The sequence below is a fragment of the Oryzias latipes genome, chromosome 14, assembly GCF_002234675.1.
Source record: "Oryzias latipes chromosome 14, ASM223467v1".
NCBI lineage: Eukaryota > Metazoa > Chordata > Actinopteri > Beloniformes > Adrianichthyidae > Oryzias > Oryzias latipes.
The window spans coordinates 8911523-8932704 of NC_019872.2; the positions used below are offsets into that span (position 1 = coordinate 8911523).

Here is a 21182-nt window from a genome sequence, read left to right on the forward strand (position 1 = left end):
CCGCTGAAAACCCGTTGCTGCATGCGAGGGCTGCAGACTGAACTAAACCAGGTGTCACTGCACTTCACTGCTGGCACCAGCACTTTAAATCCTGTTCATTAAGGAGATGGGTCACATCCAACTGAACACAGCCGCACAGCAGATGCACCGCTAACTGTGGGGTATTGAACCTTCCGTCCATCCATCTTCTATCCCCGCTCTGTCCTGTGCAGGGTCATGGGTAATGAACCAAAGCATCCCAATAAATGAACAAACAAGACATTAAGCCCAGTTTAATGGTCCTTTCAGACATTAACAGCATGCCTTGTTTGCTAATCCTTTAGTCAGTCATTTTATTGGCAAATTTAAGGCATTTATGGATAATTTCAGCCTACGCCAGACCCAATAAATAAGCCACACTGATACTGATGGACATAAAAATGCTTTAATGTGAGGTATTCACTGTCAGTTATTAACAATTAGGACACATCTGTATGCAGGAACTGTACGATTGTAAACTCTGGAAAGCTTCAAAAACTCATCCTATACTGACAATAAACATCCAATGTAGTTACATCTTCACACATAAAACCGCTTGTTCTCAAGTCAATGAATGCAGAATAATTTATATAAAACACTGACAGAAAAGAAGACTAAATTACTTCTTTTTTCTTTAGGAAAACTGTTGACAGGTTGTTTTTTGTAGAATACTGCTTACAAGTAACATAAAAATTATTCTAAAAGGTAATATTTGTTAAGATGTTTAAAAGCTTTGCTTTTCTTAACACCTATAATTTTATTTAAGAAGGCACAAATCTTACATTTCAATGACTTAATACAGAATGACTTCCCTGGTGAATTTCTTGATGTGTAAACAATCCCTCCCTTCTACATTTTTGCACTAGAATGCATAAAGTCTTTAAAAAGCCCATTTCAAAAAGATATTAAAGGTCAAAAACAGTCATAAATAAGATTTAAATATGACTCCTTGGATATTTTAAGGCATTTTATGATGTAGTTTGTGCACTTTCAAACTGGATAGCGGCTGACTTTCAAGTTTTGATCTTTAACTGTTCGCACACTTGTTCAGGTGGAACGTTGGCTGCTGTGACGGACTTAATCGCACAGAAGCAGGAAGAAGGGAAATCAAGAAGAGACAGGACAGGAAAAGGAACAGCACGGCTCAAAACTCTGTGTGTGTGTGACTGTAGTCTTGGCCGCCTGCTGAGATTTCGCTGGGCTTCATGAAGATTCCCTCCATGGCCTTCCACAGGCTGTGCTGACTGGGGCTCGCCATGCCATGGACCTCCATCTGACCGTGGATGGGCCGCCCGTACTGCTCCCCTGTGACCGACAGCAGAACGTCTGTGGCTTTGTGACGGAAGCGGATGGCCTCCTCGCGCTTCCACACGGATCCCGCACAGTGAACTGTCCACTCGTCGAGGTGGTCCCCTTCTCCTTCCTCCCCAAACGCACTCACCTCCTGTGGAAACAGGAAAAAACAAACTTTGTCCAGAGCAAAAAAAAGGACAATGTGAAGTAGAACTTAAATCTTTTGTTACTCTTTCAGACAGTCATACTTCAAAATGTACTCTGCCCCTTTCCTACAAACCACATTGAGCTGTTGGTTAATATAAACAAAAGTGGTAATATAACAGGTCAAAATAGAAAGGTTTCTTCTTTCTGTTCCCTTTTCTTGTCACAAAAGTTTGCATGTTGTATTTTTTTGTTTTTGTGATTGTTTTGTGGTTGGTAGCCAAACAAACCTTCACGTTGGAGGGATAACTTAAACAGATTTGAATTATTGTAACAAAGTAGCCCAAAGCTCTTTAGTTTGTGACATTGGCAAATATCATGCATGGATAGTGATTCTTTAAGACCCTTTTTAATCATTTTTATTCTGAATGCCATGGAGAAGAAGAGTGGAGAGTTGACCAATTTGAGAATGAATAATACCTACTGTCTTTTTTAAGAAAGCTTCAGTATTTTGAGTCTCAAGAATCCCAAGAGTCTGACTGATCTGTCATAAGAATAAGATGTTTACGAAAACTTGATGCATTTCTGGATTTTACGCCGCATGGTGGCGTAGTGGTTGGCGCTCTTGCCTCACAGTGAGAAGGCCTTATGTGACCCTGCAACAGACTACAGCGACCTGTTCGGGGCGTCCCTGCCTCCGGCCAACAGTAGCTGGGTTGGCTCCCATGAACCTGAAAGCGGTTTGGCGGTTTCTGAACAAATGGATGGATTTGTCTGGCACCCACCTGATTAGAGGAAAGCGGGGAAGCAAAGTAGTGGCTGTGCAGGTTGCGTCCCGTGTTGACATGCGTGAGGCGGATGGCTTGCCCACACTTTACAGGTGTACCCCGCTGACACAAGGCGTCCCTGGTCCCACGAATACTCCAGTAGCTGTTACTGTCCTCAACCGTGGTGACCCCCGTGACAGACTGCTGCCCGCTGCCTGTCTCATGAACGGAGACAAACAGAACAAGGATTCTGAGAAAATGTCTTCACTGATGGCTAAATCTGTTAAAGTTATAAAGATATATCCAGTTACAGTAGCATAAAAGGTTGAGTTGTTGATTAGTGATCCCAGAAAAAAACAACAATAACATCTTTACTGTGTTAGCAGTAAAGTGTGCAGAACCAACAAAAATGTTAATTTGATGGTTTTAAACAAAACACACAATTTAGTTTTACATACAATATAATGCTAAGTGTTAGATCAGTGAAAATAAGTCAAATAAATCTACAAAACGGGCCACATCTGTCCACATTAACCCAACAGTATCAGTACCAATATGTGTGAACTGTGTAACCTCTGAAGACAAAAATCACTGTCTTCCCAATACTACTTTATGTTACGACTAAATGTAAGCTACTTGAAAACGTTATATAATGTCTTTATAAATCCTCTAAATCCGTTTTTGAGTAAACTTACCGGAGCCGTAACGAACGTCGTGCGAGTGTAGTCTCACGTTGTGCTTTACATTCAATAGTTTTACAACAGACCCACATGTAACAAAACTTAGTTCGGTACCGAGTGATAACTGACAAATACAAGAAAATACTACGAATAATGTTGATAAAAAGCTCGCAATAGCACCACAATGTATGTGACCCATTGTATTGACAGATTGAATCCAAGCAGCCGACGAGTCCTTTCCCTGATTTACATAAAGTTTTGCTACGTCAGTGCAAAGAACGACAACACTATGCGCATAGAAAGAACACTGCCTCTAGCGGCGTGGAGTGGTATTACTATATTATTATTATTATTATTATTATTATTATTATTATTATTATTATTATTATTATTATTATTATTATTATTATTATTATTATTATTATTATTATTATCATCACCTCTTTATTTATTTAAGACAAAGATTGTGGATTAGTGAAAGCCCACATTTACTGTACTTACAAAAAACTGTCTCACTGTTAATTTTAGACTTCTTAAAAACACTTTTTTTTAGTAGGGACACCGTGTTTTTTTCCATTTTTTATGCATATTTATTAGCGTGAAAAGTATATTATTGAAATATGGATAGAATCACCTTTAAAGGAAGTAATGGATGTTTTTCCTTAAGATGAAAATAGTCAAAAGAATCAATTAAAAAATCAGATATTTTACAAAGGTAAAAGAAAATAGAATGATGAACAAATGAAAACATGTTTATGCTTTTTGTAGACATATGTTATGATTTAATTTTCAAGGCAAGATGGTGACAGGTTTAGGTTATTTTTAGAGTAGAAATGGGAATAGTTTGCAGTTTCTGTGTTTCTCCCTGCTTTACACACTCGAAGAAGAGCCTGATGAGGTCACAAAATCTGGTGTTCCGCCGGAATTGTCATCGCACCCGTAGGAACACACCGCTAGTTCTCGGCCATTTTTTACAAGTCTAACCTACGAAACGCAACAAAAACATAAAGACGCTGATATTCTTTTTACTGTATTCGGACTGGAGCAGCAGTCGATAACCTGTAAGTTAGAATAAACGCCATTTGGTGTCCATTTCGTTGGAAATAACACGCAGTTCTCAGAAATAGGGATGCTTGTTTTTGTTTAAGCTAACTGTGCTACTGCATTGCACTGCTAATGTATTTCCAAGAAGGATTTACTCGGCCTTAATTTCGTTTTTTGCCGCTGTGAACTTGGTTTAAATCTATTTTCTTTTTAATATTCATTTTTATGTTATGTATTGAGAGTTTAATATATATATATTGTTGAAATACGGACGTTCTTCGCTGTTTTACGTTGTGGTGAGCTAACTTGCTAGCTTAACTAGCATTTAGTAGCTTATAAGTCGTTGTAGATTCTTATTTCCAGATAATTCTATGTAATGGCTGTAATTTCTTTTAGTAAACAACCTATTACAATTTTGTTTTTATTATCCAAATAATGACGATTAACTGTCATTTTTAGATACGTGAGGGAATTCCCCTTCACGGGTTTTGTGTACGCATTGCGACATCATCTAGACTAGTACCACTATGTTCATTGTTATAACACAGATGTTAGAGTTTAAAAAAACACACACAACGAAGGGACGTTAAACACTATCTTGTGATTTTTAATCTTTGTTTTGCTTTAAAAAGAAATGCCAAATTTTAATAATCTGTTTTAGGTAACTTAAAATTAACGGCTTCAAATTATTATTCAACGGTCCCATTTACAATATCTGCTTATGAATTATGATCTAATCATAAATAACAGCACCTGATCAGATCAGATGACTTTCGGTCAAAGAATGTGTTCCTGGTGTGACTGTCCCTTATTCCCAACAATCATGGATGATTGAGCGTTTAAACACGCCCCTTTAAAAAAATGTTATGTGATACATATTGATACTATGTGATGGTTAAATTAGAGTTTAGTAAATGTTTACTAGTTAAATTGATGTTACTAATTTTTTGCATGCATCCAAGCCTCCACTGTGAGCTTTTGTTCTTAACATTATGCATCATTTTTTCAGGATTGGCTATCATGTCAGATTTTATTGATAGCGAAGCAGAGGAATCAGAGGAGGAACTCGAAGAGAAAGATCTTAAGCCGAAGAAGACTCAGAGATTTCTGGAAGAAGATGGTAAGAAATGAAGTTGTTTTCTTTTTTCCAAATTGGAGTACGAGAACGTGTTCACCACGAACCTGTCAATTCAAAACAGATGAGGAGGAAGATGTTGACAACCCTGAGGAACAGGATGAGCATGGGAACTTGCGTGGTCTAATTGATGATGGAGATGATGATGGGGAAGAGGAGGAAGAAGCACCGAAAAGTGGAAGTGGAGGGGGGAGTGACTCAGAGGAAGAAGTGAGACATCGCCGTAAAAAGCGCAGTAAGTTTAGTATCTTTTTATGTTTTTTTTTTTTTTCTCCATGTGTATGTGATACCTGTGGTAACTACAGCTGGGTATCTCTATTATTTATGTTCAGTAACACTTTTACCATTAGATTAAACTTTTTGTATTTTGCACAATTATGTTAAGTATCGCTTATTTTTTAATCTTTTATTAATTTTGTTTGTTCATGAAAACTTCTCACTTAATAGGTTAATAAGCTCAACAAAGGTAGAACTGTCAATATTAGAATTATGAATTCACTTGAAAAATAAAACAGAAGTACTTTTTTTTTTAATAAAATACAAAATATAAATTAATTAATAACCTGGACCCCTCTAAATGTTCCTCTTGTAATGTATTGTTTTTATCTACAACTTTATTTTCACCTTGAATTAATGAAATATTTGTTAAACTAAATCTTATTTTCACAATAAGAACATACATACTGATCTTTCCTAAAGACCAATAGATTTTTTTCCTGTAGTTGTTTTGATGTTTTATTTTGTTTTTTTATCACAATGAATTGCATCTTTAATAATAATTTAATAATTATTATTAAAGATTGATTTAATTGTAAATTAGCTACGCTTGTTAATAAGTCTAAATCTTTTTCAGTGTATTAGCAAAAAAAGGCGAGTAAACAATAGGTTTAAGTATTAGAGCCATACAAGTGAACTCTTGAAATTGTTTGGGTTTAGGGTTTTTTTAGGGTGAAAACTAAATACAGCATATTGCATTAATATTTTTGTGTTTGTTTTTTCTGAAGTGTTTTTACCAATGCTTTAACCCAAAAGTTGTTTGGTAAATAACTAATTGCTGAGCTTTAACATGAACCTCCAAACAACAAATCTGTTTATCGACTTTACCGATAAAAATATATTCTTTTTACAATGATTTTTATCTGGGGGTGCAAATACATATAGATGCCCTGGAATCACATGAGTTTCACATGTCACATGTTTTATCAATCTGATATATGATCTTAGCATCACAGCATATCCTAAATGTAGTTGCCTTATAATAATCTCTTTTCCTCATCTTCAGCGCAACTCCAGGTTCCACCAGTGGCTATTAAAAAGTCTTCTGCTTCTAAGTGTTTCGTGCTTGTTGTGGGTTTGAAAGGTGGAAAAATTCAACCAAAAATTCTCAGCAATTCACAGTCCTGTGAGGATTTGGAAATTTAAAGGGGGGACAACGCTTTTTCTGTGGTGTTTTTTTTTTTAATTTTGACATAAGTTTTCTCATGCATCACTCGTATCTATGCTCCTCTGTGTGGTTAGTTGTGCTCTTTATCCGATTTGAATTAAGTTAAATCAATCTGATACTAATTTTAGGGATTTTTTTCCGTCAGTAATGTCTAGAAAAATCACGACTGAGATTAAATGTTTTATTAGCAAACTAACCCCACATGTGTGTCTTTGCTGGCATCAAGCCAATAAGTAACTCAAACCAGTTCTATATTTTGTCATCATTGTGTCTTTGACTTGTGTGAATAACTTGCATGTATAACGATACAATCTTGCAACACATAATGATGACATGGTTTGAATTCACAGATCGGTCACTAAAAAGAGGAACCCTAATGCTTGGAGCCATTTTTACCACTGATAATAAAAAAAACTCAAAGTAGCTAGACCTGCATATTTACCTAAATGTTTTGGCTATGGGGCATTTAGGGACCCAAAGGTCACTATTAAGAATGTAAAGAGATATCCCAGCTGTTCTCATCACAGATCTGTTTCAATAAGCAGAGAAATTTGATTAAGACACTAAAGTTGTGGTTTGAAATCCAAACAGCATGCTTAAAGGTACAAACATTGTGATGCATTTCAGAGATAAATCCTACATGTTAAGTTTGTCTTCAATGATCGTTTTTCCAAACTTTCTTCCTAGATTATGATGACTACCTGGATGATGATGATCTCGACCTCATTGAGGAAAATTTAGGCGTCAAAGTGAAAAGGAGGGTAAGAATTTCTCAATAAAATTCCATTTCTACTGCCTTTTCCTTAGACTCCAGCTGTCCTGAACATACAGCATCTTTTGGAGAGCTTGGAGCGTTTGATAGCTGTCCTAACTATGTATTATCTTGTACTGCAGAAGAAGAAATATGACCGCGTCAAAACACTTGACGAGGATGAAGATGACGATGAGAAGGACCTGATCGCAGATGAGATTTTTCATGGAGATGGTGATGGTGATCTGGAGGAAGGCGAGGCTTTGGACGAGCCCCTCCAGACTGTAGATGATGAGGAGGAAGGAGAAGAGGAGGACTCAGGTTGGAAAAAAGTTTTGCTAGATCTCTTTAAAATAATGTCAGCATGTTTTTTTCAAGGTTGTGAATCTCCTTTGTAGTGTGTTTTATAAGAGGAAGAAGTTCAATTTATATTTATTTTCTTTCCGCAGATATAGATGATTTTATTGTGGATGATGATGGCCAGCCCATCACAAAAAAACGGGGCAAGAAGTTCTCTGGATACACAGATGCGTGAGTGTTTGAGCACTTGAAATGAGAAGAACCTACTCGTATTTTCAATTCCTACACATTCTTGTGGCATTAATTTAAGGGCAGTAAAAATGTACAGAATTTTTCTATTTGATTTCTAAATATCTGTACAAAGAAAGAATAGCCCCAAAAAAAAGGTACGTTTTTTAATATGTGTTTCAAATCCTCTTTCTCCAGAGCCCTCCAAGAAGCCCAGGAAATCTTTGGTGGCGACTTTGACTTTGCTGACATTGGTGTTGATGAAGGAGGTGAGGAAGAAGAGGAAGATCCAGAAGAAGAGGGCTGGGACCGACCTAAGAAACAGACTAAAAGGAGATTGGGAAGAAAGAGCATCTTTGAAATCTATGAGCCCAGTGAACTGGAAAGCAGTCACATGACTGATCAGGACAATGAGATTCGATCCACAGACATGCCTGAGAGGTTCCAGGTGTGTGATTTAGTATATTAGTACATTTAAAAAGTCATTCTAAGGGTTTATTTAACATTCCAAATGAATTTGTAAGCTAACATTTGGTTGTGAAAGTTTTATTCACAAAAAAACCCAGGTCGTTATTGTCAATAAGAACATGTGCCTAATGGCCCACCTGGTTAAATAAAGATAAAAGAAATGATTCACCTGATAATGTTGCTAAATGTGTTTTTTGTTTGTCTTTCAGTTACGATCCATTCCTGTTAAGCCCGCTGAGGATGATGAGCTGGAAGAAGAAGCCGAGTGGATCTTCAGACATGGTTTCTCCACTCTCACCATCTCCATGCAGGTGCAGCTGCTGTCTCTAGGCTACGTCAGGAGATGATAACATTGCTTGTGGTTAAAACAGATCTCATTACTTTTTCTCACGTTGTCCTCTAAAGGAAAGCACAGACTACCTTGACAGAGGGACAACCACAAATTTCAGCAGAAAGGGTCCAAGTACAATTGCCAAGATTAAGGAGGCTCTTAACTTCATGAGGAATCAACAATTTGAGGTACCACAGATTTATAACATTCACCTTTTAAGGATTTAACTGTTTTCATCTTAAGGAGGACAAAAACTTGCATTTTTTAAACATTTTTTCAGGTCCCCTTTATAGCTTTCTACAGAAAAGAATATGTTGAACCAGAGCTAAATATCAATGACCTGTGGAAGGTGTGGCAATGGGATGAGAAGGTATTTTCACATTTTGTTTTATTTATTACTGTGACTTTTTTTTCTATCAATGTTTTAACGTTTGCATCAATATTTGCTTAAACTTAAACACTTCGATTGGTAGTAGTTAACTTGATTTGCAAATTGTTTAGTGGACTCAGCTGAGAACCCGAAAGCAGAACCTGACCCGGCTGTTCCAAAAGATGCAGTCATATCAGTTTGAGCAGATCTCTGCTGACCCTGACAAGCCCCTGGCTGATGGCGTTCGTCCTTTAGACACGGCTGACATGGAGAGGTGCGACCACATCACACTGCAGGCTGAGAAAGATGTTACTTTATAAACCTTGTTTAGCTTCAGTTGCCCTCAGAAAATAAGACAAAATTTCATTAAAGAAGCCTTTTGACATGTTTTTTTTTTAATTGTATCATTATTTTTTTTAATATTCCAAAGGCTAAAAGATGTACAGACTCTTGAAGAACTGGGAGATGTGTACAATCACTTCCTGCTCTATTACGGTCGAGACATCCCCAAGATGCAAAACGCTGCTAAATCCACCAAGAAGAGGCTCAAGAAGATCAGAGAAGTGACAGAAGATGGTAAAATCATGTGAAGTGATGAAAATCAAAAGAGCTTTCTCCTTTTGGCTTATTTGAAAATGATTTGACCTGAAGGGGAAGAGGAGGAGCTTGAAATTGAAGAAGAGGAGGAACAGAAAGCCCCTGACCTCAAGCAGGCATCTCGTAGGGACATGTACAGCATTTGCCAAAGTGTTGGACTTGGTTAGTTTTTTTTTTTTTCTTCATATAGCCAAATTAGTGATATTAATAAAATTGTCTGCTGTCCTAATTTTCTTATGCTGGTTTTCTCTTTTTACAGACGGCTTGGCTAAAAAGTTTGGTTTGACCCCGGAGCAGTTTGGAGAGAATTTAAGAGACAGTTACCAGCGTCACGAGACAGAGCAGTTCCCTGCTGAGCCTTTAGAACTGGCAAAAGATTATGTGTGCAGTCAGTTCTCCACCCCCGAGAATGTGCTGGTAGGAACTAGATATATGGTTGCCATGCAAATTGCTCGGGAACCTCTAGTCAGGCATGTTCTTCGCCAGACCTTTCAGGAGAGAGCCAAGATTAACATCAAACCCACAAAGAAGGGTAAAAAGGTACGGTGGTTATCATCAGAGGTTAATTAAAGACCCACTCAGATGACAAATGTTCTTGGTGTTCTTAACATGTCCTTGTGGCATTTTTCGGATGACAGAGGACATGGAAAAAAAATTAAGCTTAATTTCTAAGTATTTTTTTATTCAAATTTAAAAGCAGACCAAAAAAAGCAGTTTGAAAAAAAATCTTATTTGTGACGTAGAAAATACGCTGGCCGGGCCACAGGCTCCCTGCTCCGAACTCTTACCAACGGAAAGGGGAAGGGGGGGCCATCGGTTCCACCAACAACATAGAACTGAATTTGTCATGGTGTACTGCCACTCTGCAGAAACTATGTCCTAGAAAACAACACGGAATATGGATTTTGTAAAAAAAAAAAAACAGGATAATCACAATTAAAAGATCGCTGGGAATGCTCTTAAAAAAGATCAAAGAATGTTCGGAGTGGGTCTTAAAAAACAAAGATGCATTAAAAAGTTACAGGCCTTTATTAGAACTCAACATTTTGACATTCCTTTTCTTTTTGTCTATTAGGAGGTAGATGAGGCTCACTTTGCTTACTCCTTCAAGTATCTGAAAAACAAGCCCGTAAAGGAGCTGAATGGGGACCAGTTCTTGAAAATGTGTCTGGCTGAGGAAGAAGGACTTCTTACTATAGATATCTGCATAGACCTCATTGGCGTTAAAGGGTAAGTGCAAACCAATGAGGGTCTTTTGTAAAATGCTAGTTAGTTAAAATATTATAATGTTTTTTATAGCACTTTCGATAAACACGTGAAAGTAATATTGATCAACCTTGGGCAACTTGTTGCCTCTTTTATAAGTCTACCCTCTCCTATTCTTGTACCTCTTTTTTCTTTTGTGTACACTTGTCTCCCATATTTAATATCCATCTGTCTCAGTCTCCTCCATCCGGTCCAAAAGGAAATGCACACAAATATAACATAGATAAAGTTTAGCCTCAGATACAAAAGAGGTTTATACAAATATACACCATGTGTGTCTGAAGCTAAATGACCCCCAATTGTAACAGTAAAATCTGTCCAACAGAAAAGGCCTTTGGCTCTAATCTGTTTACTCAGCTGCTAAGTAAGACAAGTGGGCTAAATAAGACAAGCGCCCGTGGTGCAGTGGTAGGGCGGTCGACCTATGATAGTAAGATTGCAGGTTCGATTCCCGCCTTGCACGCCCATGAGTCGAAGTCCTTGGGCAAGACACTGAACCCACCTTGCCTCTGGTGGTATGCGGGCGCCTGTGTTTGGCAGCGGAGCCACCACCAGTGTGTGAAAGTGTGTGTGAATGTGTGTGTGACTGGGTGAATGGGTCCGTGACTGTAAAGCGCTTTGTCCTTGTAGGAAGAAAGGCGCTGTATAAGTATACGCCATTTAAAAAATAATAATAATTAATGGGCTTATCTCCCCTGTTAAGATCATAATAGTAAACCTTCAAATCTTCTAGACTTATATCAGTATAATTTAGCCACTACTGTGATACTCCTTCACTTTTGCACCTGCCATGATGATGCTCACTGGATTTCCTTTCTCTGTGTCGCCTCCTGTTTTCCAGGTATGCTGGGGACCAGACATACTTTGATGAAATCAAGCAGTTCTACTACCGGGACGAGTTCAGTCATCAGGTCCAAGAGTGGAACAGACAACGAACCTTAGCTATAGAGAGGGCCCTCAATCAGTTCCTCTACCCTCAGATGGCCAAGGAGCTCAAGAGCAAACTGATTGCCGAGGCCAAAGAGAACATAGTCAGGGTACTCAGTCGTGCACTTCCTAAACATATCTTTTTTTAATTCTCTTGATATTTCAACAGTGTTGAGCATAAAAACACGGTTGCCAAAAGTTAAATATTAAAAATAGTCAAACTATTTGCATTTTTTTTAACTTCAAGTGCTTAAAATCCTCTTTGTTCTGGGTTTGAAGTCCTGCTGTCGTCGGCTCTATAACTGGCTGAAGGTGGCTCCTTACAGACCAGATCAGCAGGTGGAGGAGGATGATGACCTGATGGATGAGAGCCAGGGGAAGGGCATTCGGGTGTTGGGTGTGGCTTATGCTCCAAGCAGGTACGACCCTATGTGAACCATCATTAAACATGGGAGCTTTGCCATTCAGTACATTTCATTTATTATTTGCCAAAGTAACAGTGTTGTCTTTGCCCTGACAGAGATACACCAGTTTTTTGTGCTCTGATAAATGGAGAAGGAGAAGTGGTGGACTTCCTTCGACTTCCTTACTTTATGAAGAGAAGAAATGCTTTCAGGGAGGATGAAAGAGAGAAAAAGGTACTGGTGCTTTCTTTAACCCTTGTGCTATCCAAGGCACTTTAACAATGGGAGTTGGGTCATCTAGACCCACTAGACGGTGCGCTGAAGCTTTTTTCTTCAATGATTTGTGATCTTCACTGGTGTCCATGGATTACATGAAATCCTTTGTCATGGTAGGGATAACACGTCAGTGTAAGGGTGGGGTCATAGGATAGCACAAGGGTTAAACCCGTGTCGTTTTGATGTTTTTTATTTTAACATTAGACTTTTTGGTTGATGTGTTCTTGAAACGCGTTCTTTGGTTTGTGACATTTTCAGGCCAATGACATTGAAAATCTTAAGAAGTTCTTGTCGAGTAAAAAGCCTCATGTTGTAGCTGTCGCGGGGGAAAATCGGTAAGAATATTTTTCATTTATTCAGTCATCGTTTAACCTAATACTTTGCTGGACAATATCTGAAAAGTACTCATGTGTATTGAAAGATATCCCACAATTTTACTTGATTTTAAGCCAAACAAACATCTGTTTGAATAACTGAAACCTTTAGTTTAAATTATGAACCATAATTGATGTGTGCAGAGATGCCCAAATGATCATGGAAGACATAAAGAGAACCATCAGTGAGCTTGAGCAGGAGTCCTCTCTTTCTCCTGTGGGAGTGGAGCTTGTGGACAATGAATTGGCCACATTGTACATGAACAGTAAGAAATCTGAGGTAAAATTCTTTTTCTTCTTCTATGATAATCATCTTTCAGACATGTATGATTGTTTACTTTATTTTGGGGTGCTGCATTTTTCAAATCTTCCTCTTACAAGTGTCAGCTCTCTTTGTTTCGAACCTACAGTTTTTCATTTGATTTATTTCTTCAATTTTTCTGAAGAATGATTTCAGGGATTACCCGCCCTTGCTGAGACAGGCGGTGTCAATAGCCAGGAAGATCCAGGATCCATTGCTGGAGTACGCTCAAGTCTGCAGCACAGATGAGGACATCCTCTGCCTAAAGCTGCACCCACTACAGGTGGGATTCGTGTTTTTATGAAATTCTAATTTGGTGCTCTTTAATGTTCATCTTAGTGAAAGCAGTGTTGTTTCTCAGGAACATGTGGTGAAGGAGGATTTGCTCTCCGCTCTTTACTGTGAGTTCATCAACCGTGTGAATGAGGTTGGAGTGGATGTGAACAGGGCCATCGCCCATCCTCACACTCAGAGCCTGGTTCAGTACGTCTGTGGTCTGGGATCAAGAAAGGGTTCCCACCTTCTTAAGGTATTAATGCGTGCTCAGATGAGCAACCTGAATGACATTCGTGTTTCTTATTGTTCTTGAGCTGAAGGACCATTTTTCTTTGTTTTGTGCAGATTTTAAAGCAGAACAACACTCGACTTGAAAACAGAACACAGCTCGTCACAATGTGTCACATGGGGCCGAAAGTTTTCATCAACTGTGCTGGTTTCATCAAAATCGACACGGCATCACTTGGAGACAGGTTTCTACCTTAGATCGTTCAGTGTTTATTGGTTTTTGCCAGATGTATTTTTTTTCGTAATAAATCTTTTTTTTATCTTAACCTTAACGAACAGCACGGACTCATACATTGAGGTTCTGGATGGTTCTCGTGTCCACCCTGAGACCTATGAGTGGGCTCGCAAGATGGCTGTAGACGCCCTCGAGTATGATGAGTCTGCAGAAGACGCAAATCCAGCCGGGGCTTTGGAGGAGATCTTAGAGAATCCAGAACGTCTCAAAGATCTGGACCTGGACGCCTTTGCAGAAGAGCTTGAGAGACAGGTGTGTTTATGACTTCAATTATACCTCATACGTTCTGCTTTTACATTATTTACAGCTGTAAAGTCTTCTCTTTTGATTGTTACATTTTGTGTTGCAGACAAACAAAAGATGTTTACCTTAATGTTAAGTTTTCCAGAGCCTGAAAATAACTATTTTACTAAAATTGGAGCTTTATTTGTTTTTTGTAGGGTTACGGCAACAAGGGAATTACTCTGTATGACATCCGTGCAGAGCTGAGCTGCAGGTACAAAGACCTCAGAGTTCTTTACAGAGTGCCGAACACTGAGGAGGTCTTCAACATGCTGACCAAGGAGACTCCTGAGACCTTTTATATTGGTAAACACAAGAACACCTCCTCCCCTAAACTCACCAAAGAGGAACAAACCCCTGTAGAATCTTGCTACATCAGCTTTTTATTTGTTTCTTTTTCATACAGTGTAGTACAATTGCCTTAATACTATAATACATTTAATAAAGTTTCAACTGGCAATTATTTATGTTGCATAACTTCTAAATTCCCTTCCATTTTGCAGGGTCAGAAATAAATATTTGTATGGTGGTGTTGTAAAAAGTTAAATGTTTTTTTCCTTTTTCTTTTCTCTAACAGGAAAGCTGATCACCAGCATTGTGACGGGTATTGCTCACAGACGGCCTCAAGGAGAGAGTTATGACCAGGCCATTCGTAACGATGCCACAGGTCTGTGGCAGTGTCCGTTCTGCCAGCAGGACAATTTTCCCGAGCTGAGCGAGGTACGAAGCACCAGAGTTTCCTTCTTTCGGTGATCCAGTTGAGCTGATACAGATGAGAGTCTTTCCTTTTGGTTTTCTGCCCTTTGTTTAGGTGTGGAATCACTTTGACAGCGGCTCGTGTCCTGGACAAGCTATTGGGGTGCGGAGCAGATTAGACAATGGTGTCCAAGGCTTCATTCCCACAAAGTTCCTCAGTGACAAAGTGGTCAAACACCCAGAAGAAAGAGTGAAGGTGAAGTGTTCTCTGTTATTGTGGTGAGGAGAGCAAAGCACCGGCAGTGAGAGGATTCATCTACATGAGCTAACACACTCCGTCCATTTAAACAGTCTTGTAATGTCAGCACAAACTATATATGTTTTTTATTGGTGCTTTTCATTAATCATTTATTCAATTTGAATGACATGCTTGTATCTGTCCTGCTCCTCGTCCTTCAGGTGGGCATGACCGTCCACTGCCGCATAATGAAAATCGACATTGAGAAGTTCAGCGTGGATCTCACGTGCCGCACCTCAGACCTGATGGACAAGAACAACGAGTGGAAGCTTCCTAAAGACACCTACTACGATTTTGACACAGAAGCTGAGGACCAGAAGCATGACGAGGAGCTCAAAAAGAAACAGCAAAGAACACGTTAGTTTGAAAACACACTCGCACCTTTAAATGTTTTTGTTTTATGAGGCAAGTTTCACAAATAGGAAAATTGCTGCTTTTTATATTTTTTGTCTAACCTGAGACTCTACTTTAAACTACACATCAGTCATTTTAGGTGTTATCCTTTTCCTTTTCTCAGCATATATAAAGCGTGTGATCGCCCATCCCAACTTCCACAACATCAGTTTCAACCAGGCTGAGAAGATGATGGAGACTCTGGACCAGGGAGACTTGATCATCCGGCCGAGTAGCAAAGGGGAGAACCACCTGACAGTCACCTGGAAAGTAAGAAAGCTACAAGTCTGAAAAAAGTACCAAAAAAGAAAAAAGAGCAGCCGTTTTCCTCCGTATGTTTTGTCACGTGTGTTTTGTAGGTGGCCGATGGAATCTATCAGCACGTGGATGTGAGAGAAGAAGGCAAAGAAAATGCATTTAGTTTAGGACACACCCTCTGGATCAACAATGAAGTGAGTTGTGTTCTTTTCCAGCCTAAACTTAGAAGTTCAGCACATTGAAAATTTCTTGGCATTCAAAAACTAACTAGTTTTGAAAAACATTCTGCTTGCTGCTAAAGCATCACAAATTCCATGAGAAAAGCAGTCATTTGCTGTAATCATGCTATAAAAACCAGCCAACAGGCATCTTTGCAGTTAGTCGTTTTCTTTCTGTGCTTGATAATCAAACCTATCAAAGGAACAATATGAACATATTTTTGTTTCTCTTCAGGAATTTGAAGATCTGGATGAAATAATTGCTCGCTACATTCAGCCGATGGCCTCTTTTGCACGAGATCTGCTCGGACACAAGTACTTCCAGGATTGTAACGGGGGAAGTAGAGAGGTATCCACTGATATTACAGATTAAAGTAGTTTTTCATGTTGAAAAATAAAACCAAGAGCTTTAACTCTCACGAGTTTTCTTTCTGTAGCTTAACTTTTTTTCCCCCTCCTTCATAGAAAATGGAAGAGGCGTTAATCAAGACAAAGAGGGAGAAGCCTACCTTTATTCCATACTTTATTTCTGCGTGTAAAGATCTACCTGGAAAATTCATTTTAGGCTACCAACCCCGTGGAAAACCTCGGTGAGTTGATTTTTTTCCCTCCTTTTTTTTATATATAAACATGCAAATATTTTTTAAAAATTGTATATCTTGTTAGTTTTTTCTCTACGGCTGTAAAGATTTTCTAATCCGGATCATTTTGTTTTCTGTAAACCAGTGGTCTCCAACCTTTTTCAGGCCACGGCCCGGTTTGATACCAAACAATATTTTCACAGACAAAATTCTTGCATTTAATATTTTTAAGCAATTTTTCAATTTGAAATGCGACTACGAGAAATTTAATTTAAAAAAAAAAACTAATCTGAAAATATTAATAGATTTTTGTTAAAACAAAAAAAAATGACAAAGATTAATTGAAACAAAGTTGTTGATTTGTAGAAGTTGTTTCAAAGCATCTTTTAGGGCCAAAAGATGTATCACATTTAGTTTTTACATAAAGTCTGGTTCATTGTGCATTTATTTTACATCATTGTCTTTGCTCACGTTTCTTAACAGATGCCTTCCTAATTTCCCCTAATTCAAGGAAAATTCATAAATGTCCCTTTTAATAGTTTCCACAAATCAGAAATAACTTTAGTTGATTGGATCTTCATTCTCTGTAAAATGTTTGTGGCTGGTTTAAACTTAAACTTTGTGATGAAAAATTTAGCCTTTTACATCAAAGTGGATGCTAACAACCGGACGCTAACTTCAGTAGCGTCTCGATTTTAATGATGGATAAATAAAGCAAAATAAACCGTCATAAAACTGGAATTTTTTAATTATATAATATAAACAGGAATGCACCGTGTCTGCATCTTTATTATCTGCGTGTGTGAAAAATTCAAAAGTTAGTCCCTGCAAATTTGGGAAGAGAGCGGCTTCTGGTACATGAAAACAACTGTCTGGATACATTTGTATTTGGAGGGAGACTCCTGGTTTTGTCTGTAAACAGCAGCTTTATTTTTTTATTTATTTAAATACTCTTATTTGGTTTCCTCACTGGCTCTTTTCTACCCAAAGAAACTTTCCAAATACCGGTATGTTTAATTGTTTGGTTTTGATTAGCTTTTAAGTGTTGAGCTGCAAACTTATCAGTCCGAGCAGCTGCTTAAAGGCACGTCATGACAGACTGATGTGGTGAACAGAATCCGGTTGATTTCCAAAATAAAACTTCCTTTCCTATCAGAAAATACACAAAATGGAAATAATCAAAGTTAGCGTCTGCATATATTTGTCTTGGCCCGATACCAAGTGGCCCACAGACCCTTACTGGTGGGGGGTTGGGGACCACTGCTGTAAACCAAACAAGTAACTTTGATATGGAAGTAGTTTTTGTAGAGTTTTTGTAAATATTTTTTCCTCTTTTTTTCAGGATTGAGTATGTGACCATCACCCCGGATGGTTTCAGATATCGCTCTCAGATATTTCCTACTGTAAACGGACTTTTCCGTTGGTTTAAGGACCATTACCAAGAGCCTGTGCCAGGTATTTACGCCCTTCATTCCATGTTGATATTTGCCGTAGACACAAATCTTATCTGTTCTCTCCCATCCAAGGCGTCACTCCCAGCAATAGCAGTCGGACAAGAACACCTGCGTCTCTGAACGCCACCCCGGCTAATATCAACATTGCAGGTGAGCTTGGTTCTGTAGTTCACCGTCCACAGGTCTTTCCCTTTTCTGATCTAAACCCGTCTCTGCCCTCAGACTTAACACGAGCCGTCAACGCACTTCCAAGAAACATGACCTCACAAATGTTCAGCGCCATCGCTGCAGTCACAGGCCAGGGCCAAAACCCCAACACCACCCCGGCACAGTGGGGCTCCAGCCAGTATGGATATGGTGGGAGCACAGGAGGGGGAGGCAGCTCCTCTGCTTACCATGTGAGGAACCAAAACCTTCATTTATGAACATTTCATAAAAACTTCAGAATCTGCCTTTGATTACATTTGATCAGATTTCATTAAAGAGACGAGATTTTTACCTAAGTTTGTGCGATAAAGTTTTTTGGTGACTGAAATACGAAAAAACTAGAGGAAAACAAAGCATTAAAGATGTTTTTTCATTTTACCAAAACAATAATACCGGCTTTTCTTGTTTTTTGTAGGTGTTCGCTACACCTCAGCAGCCCATAGCCACACCCATGATGACCCCCAGCTACTCCTACACCACGCCCAGCCAGCAGGCCCTGGGCACCCCACAGTACCCCGGCTCCACCCCTCAGTCTTCTCACGCACACCACCAACACCTCCCACATCACAGCCACGCTCCTCACAGCAGCCATCACGGCCACTCTTCAGGAACGCCGTCATCCTCCACGTCATCCAGAGGACGCACGCCGCAACAGCAGCAGCAGCAGCCGCAACCACAGCCAAAGTAAGAGAGGGGAATGTTTTTGTTTGGTAGGAATATATATGAAAAATATATGATTGGTTGATTGGTAGATAAATAAATAGAATTTGAATACTGAAATCACCTTTTTGTCCGAAAAAAACATTTGATTGTTGCAGTGTTGTGCCACTTGGAGGTGCTAGTCCTGCACTTGCTTTGTCATGGATTAAAACTCCTCCCCTTTTCCCTGCAGGCCGAGCAGCAGCGGCAGCAACTCCTCAGCAGTGGACTGGGGAAAGATGGCCGAGCAGTGGCTGAAGGAGAAAGAGGCCGAGGGGCGAAAGAAAGCCACAAGGATGACCCCACGACCGTCCCCCAGCCCCATGATCGAAAGCACACCCATGTCTATTACTGGAGATGCCACGCCCCTGCTGGATGAAATGGACCGATAGGACACATAGGGGGGTACACACAACCCCCCCCTACCCACCTTCATCCTTTGTCCCACCTCACTTGGATAGGCTCTCGTCCCATCTCCTCTACCACAAACCATCAAACGCCTCCCACCGACGTCCATGTCATCCACTCTTCACCTTCTGATATCCTAGCGAATCCGTCTGGTATCAAGGTTCACGTCAACTCCTTCCTGTCCTCTGTCCTCCTGGTCGCCACTTTCATACCAAAAGCTTTATTTCTTTAAGCCCCTGCCAATCTGCACTGGCTGCATAGTATTTTGCATACTCGACATAACACTGTTTGTCATTTGAAATGGCAGTACAATAAAACAAGAACTTGAAGTATTCGTTACATAAAGGAAATGGACCTACACAGACACTGACAGGCAAGCTGTCCTAACACCTTTGTTTTTGCGTTTGGGCTTAGTTTGGCCCTTCAGTGGATTTGACAGCGGGGGGGGGGGGGGGGGGGGGGGGGGGGGTTGGTTGGTGGAGTTTTGGCCAAAGCAGCTCTTTGCAAAGCCAATCAGAAAACGTTTGTTTTTGTATTGCGTGCATCATAATGAACATCATAATGAATAAAGACTTTTTTTTTCCTGTTTGAACCATAAAGACTCCACTGCTCACACATGTCAAACACACAGGTAAATGTACAGACTCATACAGGCACAGGGGGGTTAAAAGAAGAAACCTGCAATACATGCTGTGTTATGGTCAGACAACTGCTGTAGATAGCTGCTAATGTGTTGGCGGTGGCCACAATAAGTACAGTGGTTGCTTTTGAACGTGTGTGCATGAATGTGAGGACACATCAGTTCAAGGTTTTGCCAGATGTTTGTGAAGCAGCAGTGTTGGACAGTGCTGTCTTTGCAGGGGCAGCCATCATTTTTTGTCTGATCTTAGGTCACATTCGGCATGTTTTGGATGTTATTTCAAACACAATTGCTGGATCTCACTGGTACGACGAGAGTAATTGACCGCTGCAGCAGTGAAACTGAAGCGGAGTGGTGTGGGCGAGCTCCTGTTTTTGTGACGACTATCAGCTGAAGATCCTATTAGACTGACTTCATCCCATTATGTTTATATAGTTAGCTCAGTAACATTTTAAACTGCACGCAGTTCATTTAGAAAACGATGATAAATCTGTCTGTCATTTGGACGTTGAATGCCTCTGCTGGCCTCATGAGTTCACTTTTGTTTTGCTGTGCCACAGTGTAAACAAGCAGCCCTGGTATTTAACGTGTGCTTTTGGTACCAGTGTACAGAGCATCATGGTTGGTTGAAACGCATATTGTTTTTACATGAGGCGACACGCTGGCTTATACCTAAAAACTGAAAATCCTGCAACCTGTCTGACTGATTGTCAGCAGTCACTGATGTAGGTGTCTGCCTGGCTGACGGTCTTTTCTACCTGTGATCCCTTTAATAAAAGTGTTCCTAGTAAACCAAATGTGTCGGTCTTGCTAATCCGACTATAACTAGCCACACAACTCATTCAAACTTTGGAAACAGAAAAACAGAATTTAGATGGACTAATCTGCAACCTGAGGCTCCAAAGCCACATGTGGGGGGATCTGTTGTAGCTCCAGAACTGAAGCACAGATTTAATCTGAGTTAGTTTGGTTTATTGATTGATGACTCAGGTGGTCCAAAAACAGTTAAATAAAAATGTGTTGTTTGTAATACTACTGCTGACACCTATTTCAAATACTGAGTAGAACATTGATAAAAGGTAAGCTTTGTTTATAATTAGGAAAAAAGTTTAAAACACATCCTCATAAGCT

At 39.5% G+C, this 21182-nt stretch overlaps 2 protein-coding genes across 2 annotated transcripts; one reads left to right on the forward strand and one right to left on the reverse strand.

Annotated features, from left to right (window-relative positions):
* Positions 1-404: 404 nt before the first annotated feature.
* Positions 405-3164, reverse strand: LOC101163102 (stromal cell-derived factor 2). Its single transcript, XM_004076184.4, has 3 exons — positions 2918-3164; positions 2241-2437; positions 405-1462 (listed from the first exon to the last, which is right to left on the reverse strand). Exons 1-3 carry the CDS (start codon positions 3099-3101, stop codon positions 1163-1165), a joined length of 681 nt encoding a protein of 226 aa, XP_004076232.1. The 5' UTR covers positions 3102-3164; the 3' UTR covers positions 405-1162.
* Positions 3165-3711: 547 nt separating this feature from the next.
* Positions 3712-20848, forward strand: supt6h (SPT6 homolog, histone chaperone). Its single transcript, XM_023962192.1, has 37 exons — positions 3712-3963; positions 4956-5066; positions 5146-5316; positions 7213-7286; positions 7420-7597; positions 7726-7807; positions 8003-8252; positions 8482-8583; positions 8678-8791; positions 8884-8973; positions 9105-9247; positions 9404-9549; positions 9625-9732; positions 9830-10110; positions 10646-10800; positions 11678-11873; positions 12043-12182; positions 12284-12401; positions 12702-12778; positions 12962-13097; positions 13264-13401; positions 13480-13647; positions 13740-13867; positions 13962-14169; positions 14358-14505; positions 14777-14919; positions 15011-15151; positions 15355-15550; positions 15711-15856; positions 15946-16038; positions 16298-16411; positions 16528-16652; positions 17986-18098; positions 18170-18247; positions 18320-18495; positions 18720-18988; positions 19197-20848. Exons 2-37 carry the CDS (start codon positions 4967-4969, stop codon positions 19393-19395), a joined length of 5244 nt encoding a protein of 1747 aa, XP_023817960.1. The 5' UTR covers positions 3712-3963; positions 4956-4966; the 3' UTR covers positions 19396-20848.
* Positions 20849-21182: the final 334 nt, after the last annotated feature.